General features: G+C 35.4%; 1 protein-coding gene across 2 annotated transcripts in view; it reads right to left on the bottom strand.

Annotated features, from left to right (window-relative positions):
* Positions 1-19,033, bottom strand: part of PDE8B (phosphodiesterase 8B) — a 312,928-nt gene that overhangs the window by 31,958 nt on the left and 261,937 nt on the right. For both annotated transcript variants that reach the window (XM_074202145.1, XM_074202146.1), the window contains 5 exons: positions 10,823-10,865; positions 8,920-8,997; positions 6,896-6,972; positions 2,328-2,492; positions 967-1,012 (listed from right to left, as the gene is read on the bottom strand). In XM_074202145.1, the coding sequence (XP_074058246.1) occupies positions 967-1,012; positions 2,328-2,492; positions 6,896-6,972; positions 8,920-8,997; positions 10,823-10,865 (409 nt within the window). The remainder of the gene's footprint in view (positions 1-966; positions 1,013-2,327; positions 2,493-6,895; positions 6,973-8,919; positions 8,998-10,822; positions 10,866-19,033) is intronic.

Genomic DNA, 19,033 nt, shown 5'->3' with positions numbered 1-19,033 from the left:
TTTTTGTAAGGCAAATGGGGTTAAGTGGCTTGCCTAAGGCCACGCAGCTAGGTAATTATTAAGTATCTGAGACCTGATTTGAACCCAGGTACTCCTGATTCCAGGGCCGGTGCTTTATCCACTGTGCCACCTAGCCACCCCTTATCTTTAATTTTTTAAAGTCTCTTCAGGATCCTAAAGTAGGAAATTTTAATTTCAGGAACTCCTTTCCTATATTATTAAGCTGGATATTTAAAGCATCTAGGTCAGTCTAGCTGACTTATTAAATCCATATAACATAAAGAAATTTGTCCTTTCCTGAATTTGTAGTTTTGACATTTATTTCAGATCAATGTTTTTAATTAGAAGATCCAGTTATGAACCAAGGACAGAGAGAAAGAGTTTTTTTTTTTTTTTAAGTTTTTGCAAGGCAATGGGGTTAAGTGGCTTGCCTGAGGCCACACAGCTAGGTAATTATTAAGTGTCTGAAGCCAGAACTCAGCTTCTCCTGACTCCAGGGCTGGTGCTCTATCCACTGCGCCACCTAGCTGCCCCAGAGAGATAATTTTAATGAATGCTCAACTTGGATGAATGAATTGTGGATCAGTGAAGTAAAAAGTCACTCTAATTTCTTCATTTTTTAAAAGTAGAACTCTAACTGACCTACAGTAAACTAAAAACTGAACAAAACCACTTCTTTTCTAATCAGGTGAAAGGTGGAAAAACTGGACATTTTTTATATAAGCTGAAATGTTACCAGGACTCATGGAAAAATACCAAAGCACCTGAAAAATATCTGCAGAATTTTAAAAATTATTGATGACACATGTATGATCCATGGCTTAACCAATTAAAAAAGGATCACTTCATTCTTCTTTATTAGATAACTCAATACAAGTAATAAGTCATATATGATGGGTTGGCACATGACTTGAAGGAATTTGGAAATATTAAGTGAAGTGGGACACATATTAGATGAAAACTTACTTTTAGAAAACACGTACTCATTCCCTGACAACCTTCTCAAGCCATCCTAGAATAAAGAAAGATGCTATTAAGTAGCAGGAATTTATTGAACAATTATTCTTGAAATAAATCTCTCTTTTTCTAGGCCATCCCTCGTTCCTCAACACTTCAACCTGGAGCACTAGAAAAGATGTTCCTTGGTAGCTGAGAATAGCCAAAATAAAGAATTTCTAAACAAAGAGGTCAGAATTGGATCAGAACAATTGTTACAAAATGGTCAGGGATAACTGCCCTTGGTTTATTAAGATGAGGAAATGAACTGAAAATAAAAGAAAATCAAGATGACCATGCAATCAAAATAATACTTTAATTTTATCATTAAAATTATTTTCTCCACTGATGCGGGATGAAAATTCTCAATACCATCATATTATCTTCAACTTTTGTTCATAATTCTCCATAAATCCTCCAAAGTTGCTCTATACAATACACCGAAGGTGTCTTACTTTCTTCCCCATATTTTGACAGATCCTGGTGTACTACTTAAACTACCCCTCTTATTATTTTCCATCAGATTCTCACTATAATGCTTTCTAAATCTTAAACCACAACCTAAACATGATTCTTTTTTAATTTATTTTATTTTTTCCTTTCTTTTTCTTATTTTCCTTATTTTCTTATTTTCAAATGCCCAGGGTCACACAACTAGTGAGCATCTGAAACCAGATTTGAATTCAGATCCTCCTGACTCCTCTCTGTTTATTATGGCACTAGCTGCCTTCAATAATGGTAACAATTACTGAGATATTTACAGGGTTCCAAAGTCTGCAAATTGCACCAGCAAGTACCATTTTTTTAATGAAATTTGCCTTGGTGAAGTTTTTTTTCCCCTCCAAAAAGTTATTGTGGTTGTTGTCCTTCATTCTCAAAGAAGAACAAGACATCAAATAAATTATATCATGGAATGCACATAATTTGGATTAAAGTGAGCAGATGTTGTACAAAGACACCCTTTCTCATTCTCTCTTCCAGAACCATCTGAGGCCAATGGTCTGATATTGTAGGAACAGGATAATTGTTGTTGGTCTGGATATAATGGAAGACATTGGCCTTTTAGATGTAGGTCTTTCCCAAATCACCAAGGCATCACGGTGCTGTGGTATCATCAGGCTTAGGGGGTTTTGACTTAGTAACATTCAGATAAAATTCCACAGCTGATAGCTGCACCCATTTGATTCCTTATCCAAGCAGAAACATCCAATGTGTGGAACTACAGTTCCACTCAGACTAGGTGATGAGTCTTCATCAGTAGGGTAAAACTAACTCAACCTGTCTCATGACAGTCCATTATTCCTCACAGTAATAATTCCATTATTACTCACAGTCATCAGTCCTCCAACTAGATCACTAGTGTGGGGGTCTTCGTCTTTAGTGCCCAGCTGAGGAGAGTAGAGTTCTGTAGTTCGTAAAATTTCCAAAACTCTGTCCAAGGCTTCTGCTACAGTTACTGGGCTGTTCTCCTGGGCAGCATTGATTATATTAATGACCTGGATAGAGAAGGAGATGGTGGGTGGGGAGGGAGACAGACAGAGACAGACAGAGAGATAGACACAAAGAGACAGAGACAGAGAATGAATGAGAGAGGAGAGAGACACAAAGAGAGACAGAAGCAGAGAGAAAAATACAGAGAGACAGAAAAAGAGAGGCAGAGAGACAGAGACAGAGAATGAGAGAAAGAGGATATGAGTTAATTATGTAGGTATCTAGATCTTGGAAAAAGTATATATTTCCCCGAAACTATTAATTATTAAACCCATAATCCTGGGTTTAAAAGAAATCATCTTTCTGCCTGAATTCATTCCTCAGTGGTTAATGTATTGCTACTTGATTATATTTTTTCTCATTCCAGAGATTCTGAACCCTGGTTGTCACTGTATAAACTCATTCTAAATCTGCTCCCTTATACCCATTCTTCTCAATTCTAACCCTGCTCCTTAGTGTATCACACCTGAGCTACCCATACTTTCCACTGAAGTCTCTCTAATGGTTAACAAACTTACTTTTATCTTAAATCTTTTCCTTGTTTCATGCCGTCCATCTTCTGTCACTTACTGAACCCAGGCTCCATCCTGATGACCAACTTGATTTTTGACCTCCCTTTTAGGTACTAGTTGCATTTGCACTCATATCCCTAAACTCACTGGTCATAATAGAAGAGTCAAGATTCCCTTCTCCCCATAGTCTCTTCCAGATTCCCTCTGCCAGCAGCACTTAGTACTTTTTCTTCCTTTGAAGTTCATTCAATCCATATCTAGTGCCCAATCAAGATTCTGTTAGCTATCTACTGACTCCTAGGATAACTTCAGTAGTATAGGGCTCAGTATCTGGATCCCTCTACTACAACTTCTTCCCTCTTACTATGGGGCTTCCATAAACTCTCAACTTCCTAGTTCCTCAATCTATTCACCTCCCAAGTCCATTTCTTTACTTTATGTCAGCTACCCAGTAGAGGTAGTAATAACCTTGATCTGCTCTCATTCCATTTCCATGAAATCAGAAATTTTTATGTGATCCTAATCTTTTATTGGTATACCTTTGCCTTTACAACCTCTAATCCTGTACTTCATCTTCATCATGACCTCTAATCGCTTACCTTTCAATTATTTCCCAGGTCATCACTTCTTCACTAGCTGTACTCTCTTCTCTTCTCCATCTAGACTCCTTGGTGAATCAGTTTACCCCTATACTATCTCCACACTCCCTCTATCCTTGAGTCCTTTGCCCCCTTATCCAATTTTCATTTGTTATCTCTTTTCACCTTCAGACCTTGGAAGACTCCCACCACCTAATGCTTTCTATCCTATTCACATGCTGCTGATCAGAGTGCAAGAAAAATCACAAAATTGTGCCAAACTGAATTCACTACAAACTTCTGTTATATAATCTTAAGTAGGCCCTCATTGCAGAAAAGCAGTCATTCTATACTTTCCTAATTGATTTACTGTATCATTGACCACAGTAGCTATTTCAAACAATTTCATTCTTCCTTAAACTTCCCATCCTCTCAGCTAAGATTGTTGTCTCATACTTCACTAAAAATAATGAGGTCATGCTCCAAGTCTTCTTCTCCCCTTCTCCTCTTACATTAATCAGATGTCTTCCCTCCTCATCTCCTCTTCTACTCTCATCTCACATAAGGAAGTAGCCTAACTCTTTGCCAAGGCTCACTCCTTTATATACATCTTTGATTCCAATTCATCCCATATTCTTCAGCAGATTGTGCCCTCTATCATCCTCACTCTCACTGATCTTTATTCTATGTCTATGACTGCTTCCCTGCTGTGGACTAACATGAATATGTCTTGCCATTCATTTAAAAAAAACTCTCACATAATTCATCCATCCCCATTAACTATAATCTAAATCTCTCCTCTCTTTTTAGCCTAAACTCCTTGAGAGAATCATCAATAGTTGATGCCTCCAGTTCTTTTCCTCTAAATTGCTTTTTAACTCTCAAATATGGCTTCTGACATCATTATCAAATTGAAACTTCTCTCTTCTGTTACTGATGATCTCTTAATTGCCAAAGCTAAGAGCTTTTTCTCAATCCACTCTTTTTGACCTCTTTTCCACCTTTTGACACAATCACCGCCTTCTTGTTACTCTTTTCTCTCTATGCGTTTTATAATGCTACTATCTTTTTGATTGTTCTCTCACCTGTCTGACAACTCTTCAGTCTCTTTTTCTAAATCTTCATCAAATTAATTCCCCCCAATCGTGGGTGTTACTCAAGATTCTGTCCTTGTCCTTATTCTCATCTCCTTCTATACTAGCTTACTTTAAAAATATTTTTATTTCTTTTAAATTTATGGAATAAAGCAAGCATTTTCCTAACAGCACAATAAAAAGGAAGATTGCACATGAAATGGCAATTCTATTATATACAGCTTCCTATTCCCTTTAAATATATGATGACGTTATCAGGAATATTTCTTTTTTTTTTCTTCCCTAGAGGGGAATGACTAAAATTAACACTCGTGCACACTTATAAATAAGATGATTCTAAATACACTTCCTTTTATAAGTTCTTCCTTTGGATACAGATAGCATCTATCTTCATATGCTCTTTATAGTTAATTTGTGTATTTATTTATAATAGTCAAAATGACTTAGTCACTCAAAGTCATTCTTTAAGCAATATTAATGTAATTATTCACAATGTTCTCTTGGTTCTGCTCATTTCACTCTCCATTATTTCATGCAAGTCTTTCCAAGTTTTTCTAAGATCATTGAGTTTTTAATAGATAGTATCTTACATTTAAAAAATAATTTAAAAAATCTCCTGTTACACATAAAGACAATTTTAACTTTCATTTTCCAAAAATTTTGAATTCTAAATTTTCTCTCACCCTCCTTCACCTCCTCCCGGACATGGTAAGGATCAATCATGCAAAACATATTATCATATTATATACTATCCTACTTACTGAATTTATCAATTCTCATATTTTCAATGATCGTTTTTATGCTGATTCCCAACTCCATTTATTCCGCCCTACCCTCTCTCATGACCTTCAGCATCTCTACCTATTAAATGAATATCTCAAACTGATGTTCTGTATATAACTTAAACTCAACTTGTCCAAAACTGAATTCATTATCTTTCCCCCCTAAACCCTCTCTCCACTTGTGAACTTCTCTTTCAGGAAATCACCATCCTCTCAGCCTCCCAGGCTGAACCTAGGTATCATCTTCAACAGCTTGTTCATGCTTACCCACAGATCCAATCTCTTGTCCAGTTCTATGATTTCTACCTTCACAACATCTCTCACCTACTTTCCTTTCTCTCCTCTGAAATGACCCTGCTGTTGTACAGACCTTCATCACCTCTTTCCAGGAAATTCCTCTATTTCCATTCTTCCCACTCTAAACCTTCTCTACTTAGCTGCCAAAGTGATCTTCCAAAAGTATATTTCTGACCACATCAGTCCTCTCCTCAAACTCCTATCAATTTTTATTACCTTTAGGATCAACTAGAAAATCCTCTCTTTGACTTTTAACGTCTTCTCCAAGGTCTTTTCCTACTTTCCAGTCTTCTTATATTTTATTTCTCTTTAAATACTCTCTATTCCAATGATACTGGTGTCCTTGATGTTCTTTATAGAGCCAACTATCATTTAGTATTACACAGATCTACCCTCCCTCTCCCCTGGGCTCTGTGTGGTTCTGCCCTCTGCAGGGTTCTGTAGTCTGCGGTCCTAAAGTCCAGTAGCTTCAGTGCCTGGGCCACCTCCAAGTCTCCGTAGAGTGGAAGCACTGCTATTTCTATCAGCCTCTCCAGGAGCCAGAGCCAGGCCCAGGCTTGTGGTGTCCTGCCACTAAATAATGATTTACATAAAACAAGAGCTACCTGTATATGAGACTTTCTCCTACCTCCAGGCATCTTCACTAGCTGTCCCTTTTGAGTGGAATACCTCCTATTCTTATATCTACCACCTGGCTTCTGTCAAGATTCAACTCACATCCCACTTTCTGCAAAAAGTCTTTGCTCCCCCCCCTTCTTTTAGTTCTATACTGCTGAGATTACCTCCAGAATATTCCATGTATATACTATATCTACCAAATTGTGCCTGTTGTCTTCCTTATTCAAATGTGAACTTCCTGGGGACTTAAAAAATTTTCCAGAGTTAATGAGGAATTAAGTGACTTGTCCAAGGCCACACAGCTAGTATTTATCAAAGGGGGGGCTTTAGGAGGTCTTTCTAACTCCAAGAATCGTTCTCTATTTGCTAATTCCTAGTGTTTCCTACCTTGGGTATCATATATACTCACATATACACACATATATACGAACACTTGTATATGTTTATATTTATATTTATACCTACACTACACACACACACACACACACACACACACATTAAAGGTCAAGGACAGCCATGCTTTTTACCTTTGTAATCGGAGCTTCAATGGTCATGGAGTGGATCCTTGCCATGGATGGATAACGACGATTCTGCAGACTTGGTGCTGCAAAAACAAGATATGTGCCCCTTAGAACAAATGCATTCTGAAGGACACACTCTCTAAGGGATAGAAGGATTAAATTCTGGTGACAGAGGTGAGCTGAAAACTTCATGCAGAAACTATTTCTAATAAGCTCTCTGTGAGAACAGCTCAAAGCCCAGATCCGTCTTCTGTAGGACCACCACATTACTCTTGGATTCACTCATTGATTATTCTAGAATGGTCAGAATCCTGTTACCATTTGCACAAATCCAGTCAGAGAAGACTAGATTTATGCAGAATAGATGAATTGGTACAAGGACTTCTGACATAATAAAACCACTAATGGGTCCTCTTTCCAAAGAAGATAAGATGATAAAAACTTCCTGAATGCCTACTGTGGCATTGCTAAAACTCCACTGCACTTGCCAAAAACCCATTCAAATTTCAGCCTAGGGAATGTTCCTAAATGGATCTCTTCTCTCTTGCCAGTTCAAAGGTACTCTACAAGAATGAAGGCTAAGACAGAATACTAGACTATCTATTAGTAGACATGAACCTATTCTCAGTTTCTTCAATATTGGATGTGCTATGTGAACTTGGGCCAGTTACTAATATTCCCGGACATCTCAACTATTGCATTTACTAGAGATATAAACATGCAAAGTCATAATCTAAATTACTGAAATTTCTAATAAAATGTAGTTTGACCTAAAGGAGAAATACATTCTTGAAATGTCCATTTTCTATCAGTTTCAAGTACTTCAAGGGCTTGTTAGTGTGGTGAAAAGAATCAATTAGCGCTTAAACACAGGGAGATAAATTTCTAGTCAAGTGTTTGATTTTACAGTATGATACATGTGTAAAATATATAAATAATGAAATAGAAAGAAAGATGGATGTTGGGGGGGGAAAGGCAAGTGGAGATAGAAAAAGTTTAAAAAGTCTACCTGAATTAAGATAAAAAATAACATTATAAGGAATATATTATATTGAGAGTGTCTTTCATGATTATCCCTTTGAATCAAAGTTTACACACATACACAAAACATAAATAAAAAACATATATAGGAATCAATATGATTTAAGCATGAATTAAATTGCCTTTGGAATTGTTTTGATGAGATGAATTCACAAAGGACTGGTGATTTCATCTCCACATAAGCTGTACTATGGCCTAGTAGAATTGTTTTAGGATTGAGCAGATTTAGCAGATAGGTGGCACAGTAGATAGAGTGCTGGATCTGAAGTCAGGCAGACTCATCTTTATGAGTTCAAATCCAGTCTTAAACACTTAATAGCTGTGTGACCCTGGGCAAGTCACTTAACCTTGTTTGTCCCAGTTTCCTCATCTGTCAAATGAACTGGAGAAGGAAATGACAAACCACTCCAGTATCTTTTCCAGGAAAACCCCAAATGGAGCTATAAAGAATTAGACCCAATTCAAAAGCAACTGAAAAACAACAGGAAGTATTCATAGGTTAAGTAAAATGCTCAGGGTTAAATGGAAGAGGAAGAATTTGAATCTAAGACTCTCCTGAATTCAAGACAACACTATATCCTCATCACTTGCAAAATTAGAAGAAAAATATGGTGAAATCTTATAAATTATTTTTTAGTTTTTTGTTTTGCAAGGCAATGGGGTTAAGTGGCTTTGAGTGGCTTGCTCAAGGCCACACAGCTAGGTAATTATTAAGTGTCTGAGGCCAGGTTTGAACTCAGGTACTTCTGACTCCAGGGCCGGTGCTCTATCCACTGTGCCACCTAGCAGCCCCTATAAATTATTTTTTTAAAAAAATCCTCAAAACAGATTTACAATTTATAAGTTTCCTGAAAATCAGTTTCCTATTTCCTTTGTATTATTTTAGCGCTATTTTATATGTTTATCAGTTGTCTTTCCATGATATCTTCCCTCTCTTATTTTCTGCAGTCAAAATAGCAATAAAAATATGAATTAGGAAGTTTTCTTACCATCACTACTTCGAGATGTTATTGATTTAACATCAATAGATTCTTTCCTTCTGTTCTTGTATCTAAATGAGTGAGACTCTATGAAAACAAATTTTAAAAGAAGAGTGATTAGTTTTCAATGTATTTTACAAGTGAAATTTCACAAATAATCCTCTGAATACTTAAAATTTTGCTTCCTTTACTATAAAATACTATACTATAAAATAATTTTAAGAAACAATAAAGTGTGTACTCTTAAAATTGTAAAAAAGACATAAGATATTCTCAGTAATGTTATTTGTATATGGATACAATTATTTCTTCATACTCTCTGAATGGAGCTTAGTAGGAGAAATATTTGGCATGATTAGGATATTATATCTTTGAAAAAAAATTCCATTGTAAAGGAATGTTTGTGATTAAGAAATGCTTTTAAAATTCTTAGAGCCAATGTAGTTGCTTTCACATCTGGATATTTGATTGTCAGTTGAGGGTGTACTCTTCACTGGTCTGCATTGCCACCCATTCACATCATTTCCCATATTATTCTTTTTTCATATCCTTCTATAATCCTCCAAAGGGGCATTTACTTAGCATATTAGAAGGGTTTTTTTTTTTGTTTTAAGAAAAAATTCTAGTTGTAAGGATTGTAAAACAGCTAGCTAGGTCTTTCTACCTACTACCTAACTCCTCTTCTGTTTATATGTGATCTTAATTATCTCATCATAGGTAGCGTTCTGCTATAGATCTATACCCACCATGCTTATTTAGATTTCCTTTTGGGTCATGTGCAATTTTAATTGTTTAGACACTGCAGTGTCCCATGACTAACAGTCAGATAACATTGCCAAAAGAAAAATAGTGTTAAAGTGAAAAGTTTTTATGGGAGACAAATGTCTGAAATCATTGAAAGCAATTTATTAATTTCCCAAATTCAATCTTATTCTTTTCCTTTTACTCAATTCAGAGTACAGCTTATTATTTGCCTATGGCACCTGTCCAAATATATACTTTAAAACTTTCATAAATCTATTATCGCATTGGTAAAGGTACTACATTCAACAGGGCAAATGTCAACTTATCCTTCTCATCCTGTAATTCTCTTTAAATGTCCACCCATAACACCTCCATAAAGGATCTATTCAATTCAATGAAGGCATTCTTCTAGGTCTTTTAACACTCTGAAGTATCAAAGTAACATTCAGATTTTGCTCTTGTTACTTCTGACTTTCATTACATTTCCATTTCCTTTTCTGCTTATATACTTCCAGGATAGAGTCTATTTTATTTCTTGATAGTGATTATCATTGGCAAAATGCTAATTATTATTTTCATACACACCACATTACCCACTGGGTTAGCTGCAGTTTTGATTCTTCAAAGGCTCTCAAATGACATCACCAGAAATATGTTGAAATTAAAATTTGGATCTGTATTTTAGGGAGAAAATTGAGTAGCAAAAATGCTATACAACTTCCTAAATGTTCTCTTCCTTTTTTTCATTTACAGATCTACCTCATTGCCCATCTTAATGTCCATTTAAGATATGTATGCTGAAGAACTAACTCATTTGGTTATCTTTTTATATTTCATATTATATATAGGCAAAATTACATTTTTCATCACTTTATTTTCTCTGCTTGGATTGTTAGACTTTTGAGTAATTATGGATCTCATTAAGGTAAACTCTCTAGTGCTCTAAGGCTTGCTGTAGTCTGCACAAAGTCATTGACCAAAAAGGGCAAATGGTGGACTTCACTGTCTTTATGGAATACAATTGCTAAATTGTCACATGAAGTTCAAAAGTCTAAGCTTTGAGTATGACTGCTTAGATTAGACACTATAAAGGCTGAATGTAGTTTATATCCACTAGGTTACCATTTATGGTTTACTAAGGTATAAAAATTTGTTACAATGTTCTCACCTGTCTGAGACTTATCTCCTGAATCACGGTGAATCTTGTGTATCTAAAGTTATTTAAAATAAAACAAGTTATTCAAAAGAAAAGAGAGATTTCAAGCACTGCTTTAACTTCATTCTTTTTAAAAAATTCCATTTCCCCCCAAAATCTTTCCAGGAAAGTTTTTTGAAAATGTACATTGACACAGAAATGAAAAGAGGCCAGAGACAAAGAATGTAGCATATTTCAAATTCTACAGTACCTTGAGACACTCATAGAATCACAGAACCACAGCAAAGGAAGTATCCCAGTCTATCACTTCTTATAGAACATCTCAATCATGGGGAATCTAGCATAGTTTTAAAAATCTCTCATCATAAAGTGATTCAGATTTTGTTGATATAAATAAACTTTAGTGTTTTAAGTTAGTGATACAATATTGTTGTATTCCTTTGGCTCCTGAACAGTTTAAAAAAAAACTTCCCTAAAGTTTTTTCAGTAAAATGGACAGACAGAAGAATGTCCATATAAATGCACTTTATGTCCAGACAGAATATACTTTTTTTTCAGATTTTTTTTTTTGGCAAGGCATAGGGTTTAAGTGGCTTGCCCAAGGCCACACAGCTAGGAAATTATTAAGTTTCTGAGGTGGGATTTGAACTCCTGACTCCAGGACTGGTGCTATATCACTGTGCCACCCAGCCACCCCTAAAATACACTTTTAAACTTTTCAGTAGTGGCAGAAAACATATAGCCACACAAGAGAAAGAGAGGAAAACTATGGAAAGTGAGGGTAGGGGGTACAACTCTAAATCTAAATCTCTCCCATAAGAAATTTGCACATGGACCCAACTATGTCTCCATATCTCCTAAATGGAAATAGTTGATGCCACCTAGTCCCAGGGGTCTAGGGCAAAAGTATATGTAACATATCAGTGGAAAGAGGAGATGTCAAATAATGATGAGGAAAGTCTATCTACTAAGGAAAAATGGTGAAAAGACAAAGGAGTCAAGAGAGAAAGGCTAGGTATATAAGCCCATCTACTAAGTAGATAATTCTAAGGCACTTTGTAAAGGACAAAAGAAAAAGAAAAAAATTTTAATGTGGATATTGGAATGGAAATTATGTTAGAAATCAGAGCTAATTATTAGAGAGGAAATAAAACAATAAAATAGAAAACTTGGAGCATATAACAGAGAATCTTTTAAAATCAGAGAGAATTTGAAAAAAGATGATAGATTTGTAATTCAAAAATATAGAAGTGGAAAAAATTTGGTAAAAGATACATAAGATACAATTTTTAAAACATGCATATCAGTCATCCCTTTTACTGGGGAGGCTGAGGTTGATGAATAACTTGTCAAGAGTTTTGAACCACAAGAAGGCTAAAACTGATCAGATGCTTGCCTTAAGTCTAGCACCAATATGGTAAGCCCCCAGGAATGGGATACACCCAGCTGCCTAACAAGGGAAGAATCAGCCTAAGACAGAAATGGTGCAGGTCAAGGTTCCCAAATAATCAAACACTTCCAGCCCAGACTAGACAGGGAAATCATTGTCTCAAGAACAAACACACAAACAATAAAAACCTATTTCTAATATAATGTAAAATGACCAACTTTGAAGACAGGATGGTCAGAAATAATTTAAACATTATATATCACCATTAAAAAGCCTGAATTCTATACTTTAAAAAAATATAAGAAAACTGTCCAATCAGATAGGAAAGTATGATGGGTAGAATCAGATAGCTCACCATCTGAGAAAAGTCTCAAGCTTGGAACTCCAAGGCATGTAGCAGTTACATCTCTAAATAGCAATAGAGGGAAGTAAAATTTGAATAGCCCATTATGACCAGGTATTGTTGTGAAATTTGAGAAAAGAGTGATATATCATATTCTAAAAGAGCTAAGGTGGTCCAAATGTAACCCAGAACAAAATAACCTACAAAACTGAGTCAACTTCAAAAATATGAACATTTAATAAAAAGGAGTAATATAAGTCATTCCTCCAAAAGAAAATACTGAGGAATTACCCTACAAACATTCCAAAAGGAAAAAAAAACATGTGAGCATTTCTGGGACTTAGCTAAAGCAATGCTCAGAGAATAAACTATATTTCTGAAAATATGCACTAATTATTAGGAAGAGAAGATTAATTAATAAGTCTAAAATTAAGGCAAAAGAAAACAAAAGTTAGGGAATAGATAAAATGAAAACAAAAGATTATATAAATGATAAACAAAAGCTTCAAACTTAAGAGTAACAAATTAATTTTAAAAATTTGACTAACTTGATTTTTTAAAAAGAAAAAATCAAATAATCAAACAAAACATGGTAAATAAATAATGGAGTGCAAATAAAAATAATTACTAGAAACTATTACCACCAGTTATTTGTTAGTAAACTGGAAAATTGAAAGGAAATTGATGGCTATCTGCAAAATTATAAAAATAGCAAAATTAGTCAAAAAGTAGAGATCTTAAAACCACTAAATCTTGGAAAGAAACATTAAATAAACTACAAATGAGCTACCAAAGGGAAGGAGAGCCTTGATGTAGATAATTCTATCAAATTTTTAATATATAATTAATTCTTATGCCTCAAAAATTATTCTCAATACCTGAGGAAAACATTTTATTTAACTCTTTTTTATGGCAACATAAACATAGAGATAGAGAAGTATAGACTAATGAAAACTGAAACAAATTTTTAAAATAAATCTGTCTTACAATGATATGTAAATTATTCACTGAAATCAACACTTTTATCAATTACTTAATTACTTGGTGTAATGAACTGTTTAAACTATATTATATTATAAAACAAGTTATCAAAATATTTTGGTACTAGTTAAAAAATAGAAAGGTATAACAGTGGAATAGAATAGAAAAGTAAGGATCAGAAGTAATCTAATACAGCAGTTTAATAGCTGAGAAATCCAATAATATAAATGTGTGCTCCTATTTGATAATAATTAATGGGAAAATGTAGTTTGATAGAAAATAGTAGTTAAGACAAAGTTCTAAATAGATATCAAATAGATATCCAAATAGATAAATACCTTAATATAAAGTCTTATAAAAAAATTAGAGGAGAAAGAAAGGAGGTACTTTCACAAATCTGACTAGAGGAGATTTTTTAAAGTTATTGATATATATTTCTCTTCTGTAACATGCATTTCTCAATGCATCCCTCTACTTTCCTCTCCCTCATCTTATTGTTCAATTGTTACAGTTGTTTCCAACTTTTCATGACTCCATTTGAGATTTTCTTGGAAAAGATGCTGGAGTGGTTTGTCATTTCCTTCTTTGGCTCAGTTTACAGATGGAGGAACTGAGGCAAATGAAGTTAAATGCCTTGCCCAGGTCTTAAAGACAGTAAGTAGTATATGAGGCCAGATTTGAGATGAAACTTCCTGGCTCCAGACCTGGTGCTCTATCCATTTGCTACCCATTCCTCATAACAAAAAAGAAAAAAAAAGAAAAATATTCAGTTCAAGAAGAGTAACATTCTGTAGTTTTCCACATAAGTATGCTAAATTGCGGACAGAGATTATCATTAAAAAAAAAATAAAAATTTTGATTTCTTAAAATTGTAACTTGGCCAAGATCATGGAGATAGTAAGTGTCAGTTGAGAATATCACATTGGTGGGAGGAAGTGGTGTCGGGGTACACATACAGAAATAACTCCAATGTCAAAACAAATGCTTTTAAACAATCACTGGAAATCAATGCATTCCCCATCACCTTTAAAACTACTTTATTATTCATTATCAATTCCTTTAGGGATAACAAATGTTGATGATCATTTACAACAAAGACCAGTGGGAACAACTACATTAATACTAGTAATCACAGATATAGTTCTTCTGTGTTTATGGATCTCACTTGCTCTTTTTTGCCATCCTATGTTCATGAGAGATAAAAATAAGAAATATCAGGGACACTATTGAAGAAAGTACTGAGCCTAGGGTTTTGAAGACTGAAATTCAGATTCAGCCTCAGATGCTTGTCTCATCTGAAGCCATTTATCCTCAGCTTCATCATCTACAAAATGGAATTAATAAAATCATAATAAAAACCCTGCAGGGTAGCGAGGCTCAATTGAGATATTTATTAAGTGCTTAAAAGAGTATCTGAGACATAATAAGCAAGATATAAATGTTATTTATTATTACTATCATTTCCATGATCAGATTGGGTTTTTTTGGTTAAGACCTGTGATTTGATCACTGAATTAACGGCTTCTACCAATAGAGGTAAATAATTGTATGCAATTTAAAGCTGTAACAAGTTATCTGGAGCACTGAGAAGCTAAGTGGCTTGCTCATGGTTACATAACTAAAATGTATGAAGAGACACAATTTGAATCCAAGTCTTTTGGACTCCAAATTCAGTCTTCTCACCACTCTGTTAATACAGTGATTCTCTATGCGTGATGATATATAGAGTTTCTCACTGTGTTGCTGCTAAAATTTATTTGTTAACAAATATCTTGATTAGAAAAACATTTGTACCAAAGATGGGGGCAGCTAAGTGGCACCATAAATCAGGAAGACTTGTATTTGAAAGTTCAAATCTAGCCTCATTATGCTTACTAGATGTGTGACCCTAGGCAAGTCACTAAACTTTGTCTGCCTCAGTTTTTTCATCTATAAAATGAGCTGGATAAGGAAACCACAAAACACTCTAGTATCTTTCCCAAGTTGGGGTCTTGAGGAGTCAGGTGTGACTGAAATAACTAAATAACAACAACCTAAGATGGGAAGCCAGATAACTAATTTATATGTAAGTTAAAGCTAGGATGAAAAGCATAGGCCTAGAATAGATCTTAACAGTCAGCTAGACTTGCCCAAGGTCACTTAAGAAATAAATAGCAGAGTTGAGATCTAGACAAAAGCCCCCCCCCCACTCAAGATCCAGGATCTTCTCCATCACCTCACACTTTGTTTTTAGACTTTGCAGTCACCATAAAAATAAAAAGCCAACTCTTAGAGTCAGAAGTTTGCCATCAGGTATAGATAAAAAACAAACTTCAATTCCACTTGAGTTTCTATACTAACCGCGCCCCCCAAAAAAAAAAACCATTTGTACCTTCTGATAAATATAAAAGTGAATTGTAGAAGGGGAGAATTTTGATGCATTCTTCAGTTCAGATTCTTTCATATAATTTCAGAAATCATTAAGAGCTGTTCTATGACACACTCATCTGTGATATCCTGCTTCTAACGTGACTAAAGGCTGTGACTCATCCATTCCACATGGATAGGGTCTTTTTATTTCTTCTGTGACCAACTGTTTCATAGTTTTTCTTAGTGAGAAAGATCATTTGTTACAAAGACTCAGAGTTGGGTAGGAATCTAAGATATTAACATAAGTTAGGACAAATCTTTTCTTGCAAATTGTTTTCTCTTTTTACTTTAGGCCAGAAGCAATCCTTAATCACTTTGCTTTTCTCTTTGAGAACAATAAATAAAACCATCCTGGCTCTGCAGCACACATAAAACCTTATTCTTGTCCTGCTCTTGCTCTGCCCTGCAGGAAATTAATTCAACTGTGGGGCTCCTGGAGATTTCAAAGTAGGCTTTGAGCTCTGACCTTACTGTTTTGCCACTGGTCCCCTTGTGGTTTCTCCAACAGGATACTCCATCTCCCTTCCGCTGGCTGACTCTCATGTCTGGAACTCTCTCCCTCCCTCTTCATCTCTGACCCTGGTATCCTGCCTTGCTCCAAGTCCTAGCTAATTCTAACATCTATAAGAAGTCTTTCACACTCCTCCTCATAATGCTACTTCTTTTTCTTTGTTTATTATCTCCAACATATCTTGCAGATGCTTTGTATGTATCTTGTATGTCCCTGCTCCTCAGGAGTGGGACTGCTTTGCTGCCCCTCCGTCCCCTTTTTAAGACTTAAGTTGTCCGAGTATATAGTAGAAGCTTGTTGCCTGCCTAACCAGCTCAGAGGGGATAAGTTCACTGTAACATCCCTTTCGTTCTCCAGGTACTGAGGTTGTCAGGGCAAATGTGTGAGTTGGGTTGATTTGAACAGAGGAAGAAGATGCCTATTGCTACCTATCTAGCAGGGCTGATCAAGCTTCTTTTCTACAAATGACTTTCAATTTGCCACTAGGATGAATACCAGAGTTATGCCTTTATGATTCCTGACTTTCTATGGGCCTTCATTCCTTTCTTACTAAGAACAGTATCTATCTCTTTATACTTGTTTCTCCCAATGACTGCTACAGAGTAGGCACTTAATAAATGTTTATTGATTGATTTTGGAATCAGTAGTACGTGGGCTCTCAGGATCTTCCCCAAATATCATTTTCTAAGTCTACTGATCACTCTGACTAGGTCATGTAGTTTAGGGAAAAGCAACCTGTCAGCAGCCAATTAGAAAACTGCTGATCCTTGGTATTTTTTTTTTTTTCTTTTTGGCATGAGGGAAGGAGGGCAGAAGATTGGAGAGTCACAGTAGGCCACTGCCAAACAGGGGCCTTCCTGATTAAATAAACATTACTAAGAATCCTACCAGTTCAAGAAAAATTTGGGCTAAATAACTCCTCTTTTAAAATGGAAACACTCAATGAGAAAATTAAGCCTTCATACAAATCTCTTGGGAATTCAATCATTCCTATCTAGAAGTAATACTTTGATTCAATACTCATGGTACTTCAATACTCATAGTTAATTCATTTCAGAACTCTTGATGAGTGATAAAACCAATGAGTAGGAAATGAATTTTTCCCATAAGGAGTAATTAGAATTAATTCATGAAACTTCCCCAGAACTTTCACATTTTACTGGGCTAATATTAAGTAATGAGGTTGCTTTGTAAAATGAATCCTTAAAATAGGTATGTATAATAAATATCAATTAGTCACATAAAAATAAAATAAAATTTAATTTCACTTTATCTGTAGTGAGAAGAATTTCTGGCATAATGGGTTGTTTGTCCTTTGCTCTAGGAGAGGACCATAACATAAGGGAAGTGATGCTATGACATGCAAATGAATAGTATTTAAGTGAGGAGGCACTGTGCAAAGTCACCAACCTACTTTCTCCTTTGGAGTCATCTGGATCCAGTGGCCAGATGTGGATCAGGACAACTGGAGAGGCCTTGGATGCAGTGGGAGACCTTAGAGGTTTAAAGTTAATGTCTTTCCCAGGTCATAGTTTGACTGAGGCAAAGCCCATTCAATGATTCAGGCTAGGTAAGAAAGAGATGAGGCAAAGAGTCCAAGAATGGTCACTTTTACTTTAATTCAAAATATAAAAAAATTTAAACTAAGAGATCAAGACCCTCAGTTTCTCAGTGATTAAGGCAGGTAAGAAATGAAGCAAAGAATAGCCTCTTTTTCAGTCAAAAAAAAAACCCAAACAAACAACAATCTGGGAGGGGAGGCCCTCTGGGTTTCTGGCCAAAATAGAAACAATTGCTATTTACTCTGAACTAATCCAGGCCCAAATAATAAGCAAGTGGGCTGAGCTTTGCTTTCTACAGTGTCAGTGAGTCACAGGGAGACAGAAGATCTACCTCGGTTTCATTCCAAGAGCAGGTTGCTGAGTGGCAAACAAGAGACAAGTAATGAAGTATTTTCTTTTGCAAGGTGGCATAGTGACACATCTGAGTTCTAGAAAATTTGCCAAGTCTTGAGCAAGTATGTATTGCTAAAATATCTTTTTCTCATCAAAATGCAGGTTTGATGAGCTAGGAAGCCACGAGTATTGAAGTACCACTGTCCTTTCTTCCCAATTCAGAATTCAGCTTATCAATGAAATGATGAAATGGTAATTTTGTTGGAAATGGGGAAAGAGAATAGGATCATCTTAGATTTTTATTATCCTTGAGGACAGCAGGCCTGGAAAGATGCTGGAGTGAAAAGGGTTGGAGAGCTAAAAACTGCATGATGATCTTATTATGGTGTAGTAAAAGAAAGGGAGTAGGAAAGAAAGGCAGATCTATGGGCATTAAAGAAATAAGCTATTTCCTTTGAAATTCTATATAATTATACCCTGTTCCCTATAATTATACCCTATTCCATTCTTGATCTAATAATCTCAGATTTAAAGTTATCATTCAGTATTCCATCTCCCCTCAGTTTTACATAGGCTGTCCTTCATATGTGGAATGTACTTCCATCTCTTAGAATTTATGGTCCTTCAGAGAGCATCTCAAGAACCAACCTCTACAGTAGCCTTCCCCATTCACTCCTTGTTTTCCCGTTTCTTT

The sequence above is a fragment of the Macrotis lagotis genome, chromosome X (genome assembly GCF_037893015.1).
Source record: "Macrotis lagotis isolate mMagLag1 chromosome X, bilby.v1.9.chrom.fasta, whole genome shotgun sequence".
NCBI classification, from domain to species: Eukaryota; Metazoa; Chordata; class Mammalia; order Peramelemorphia; family Peramelidae; genus Macrotis; species Macrotis lagotis.
This window is presented reverse-complemented; position numbering and strand designations above follow the sequence as displayed.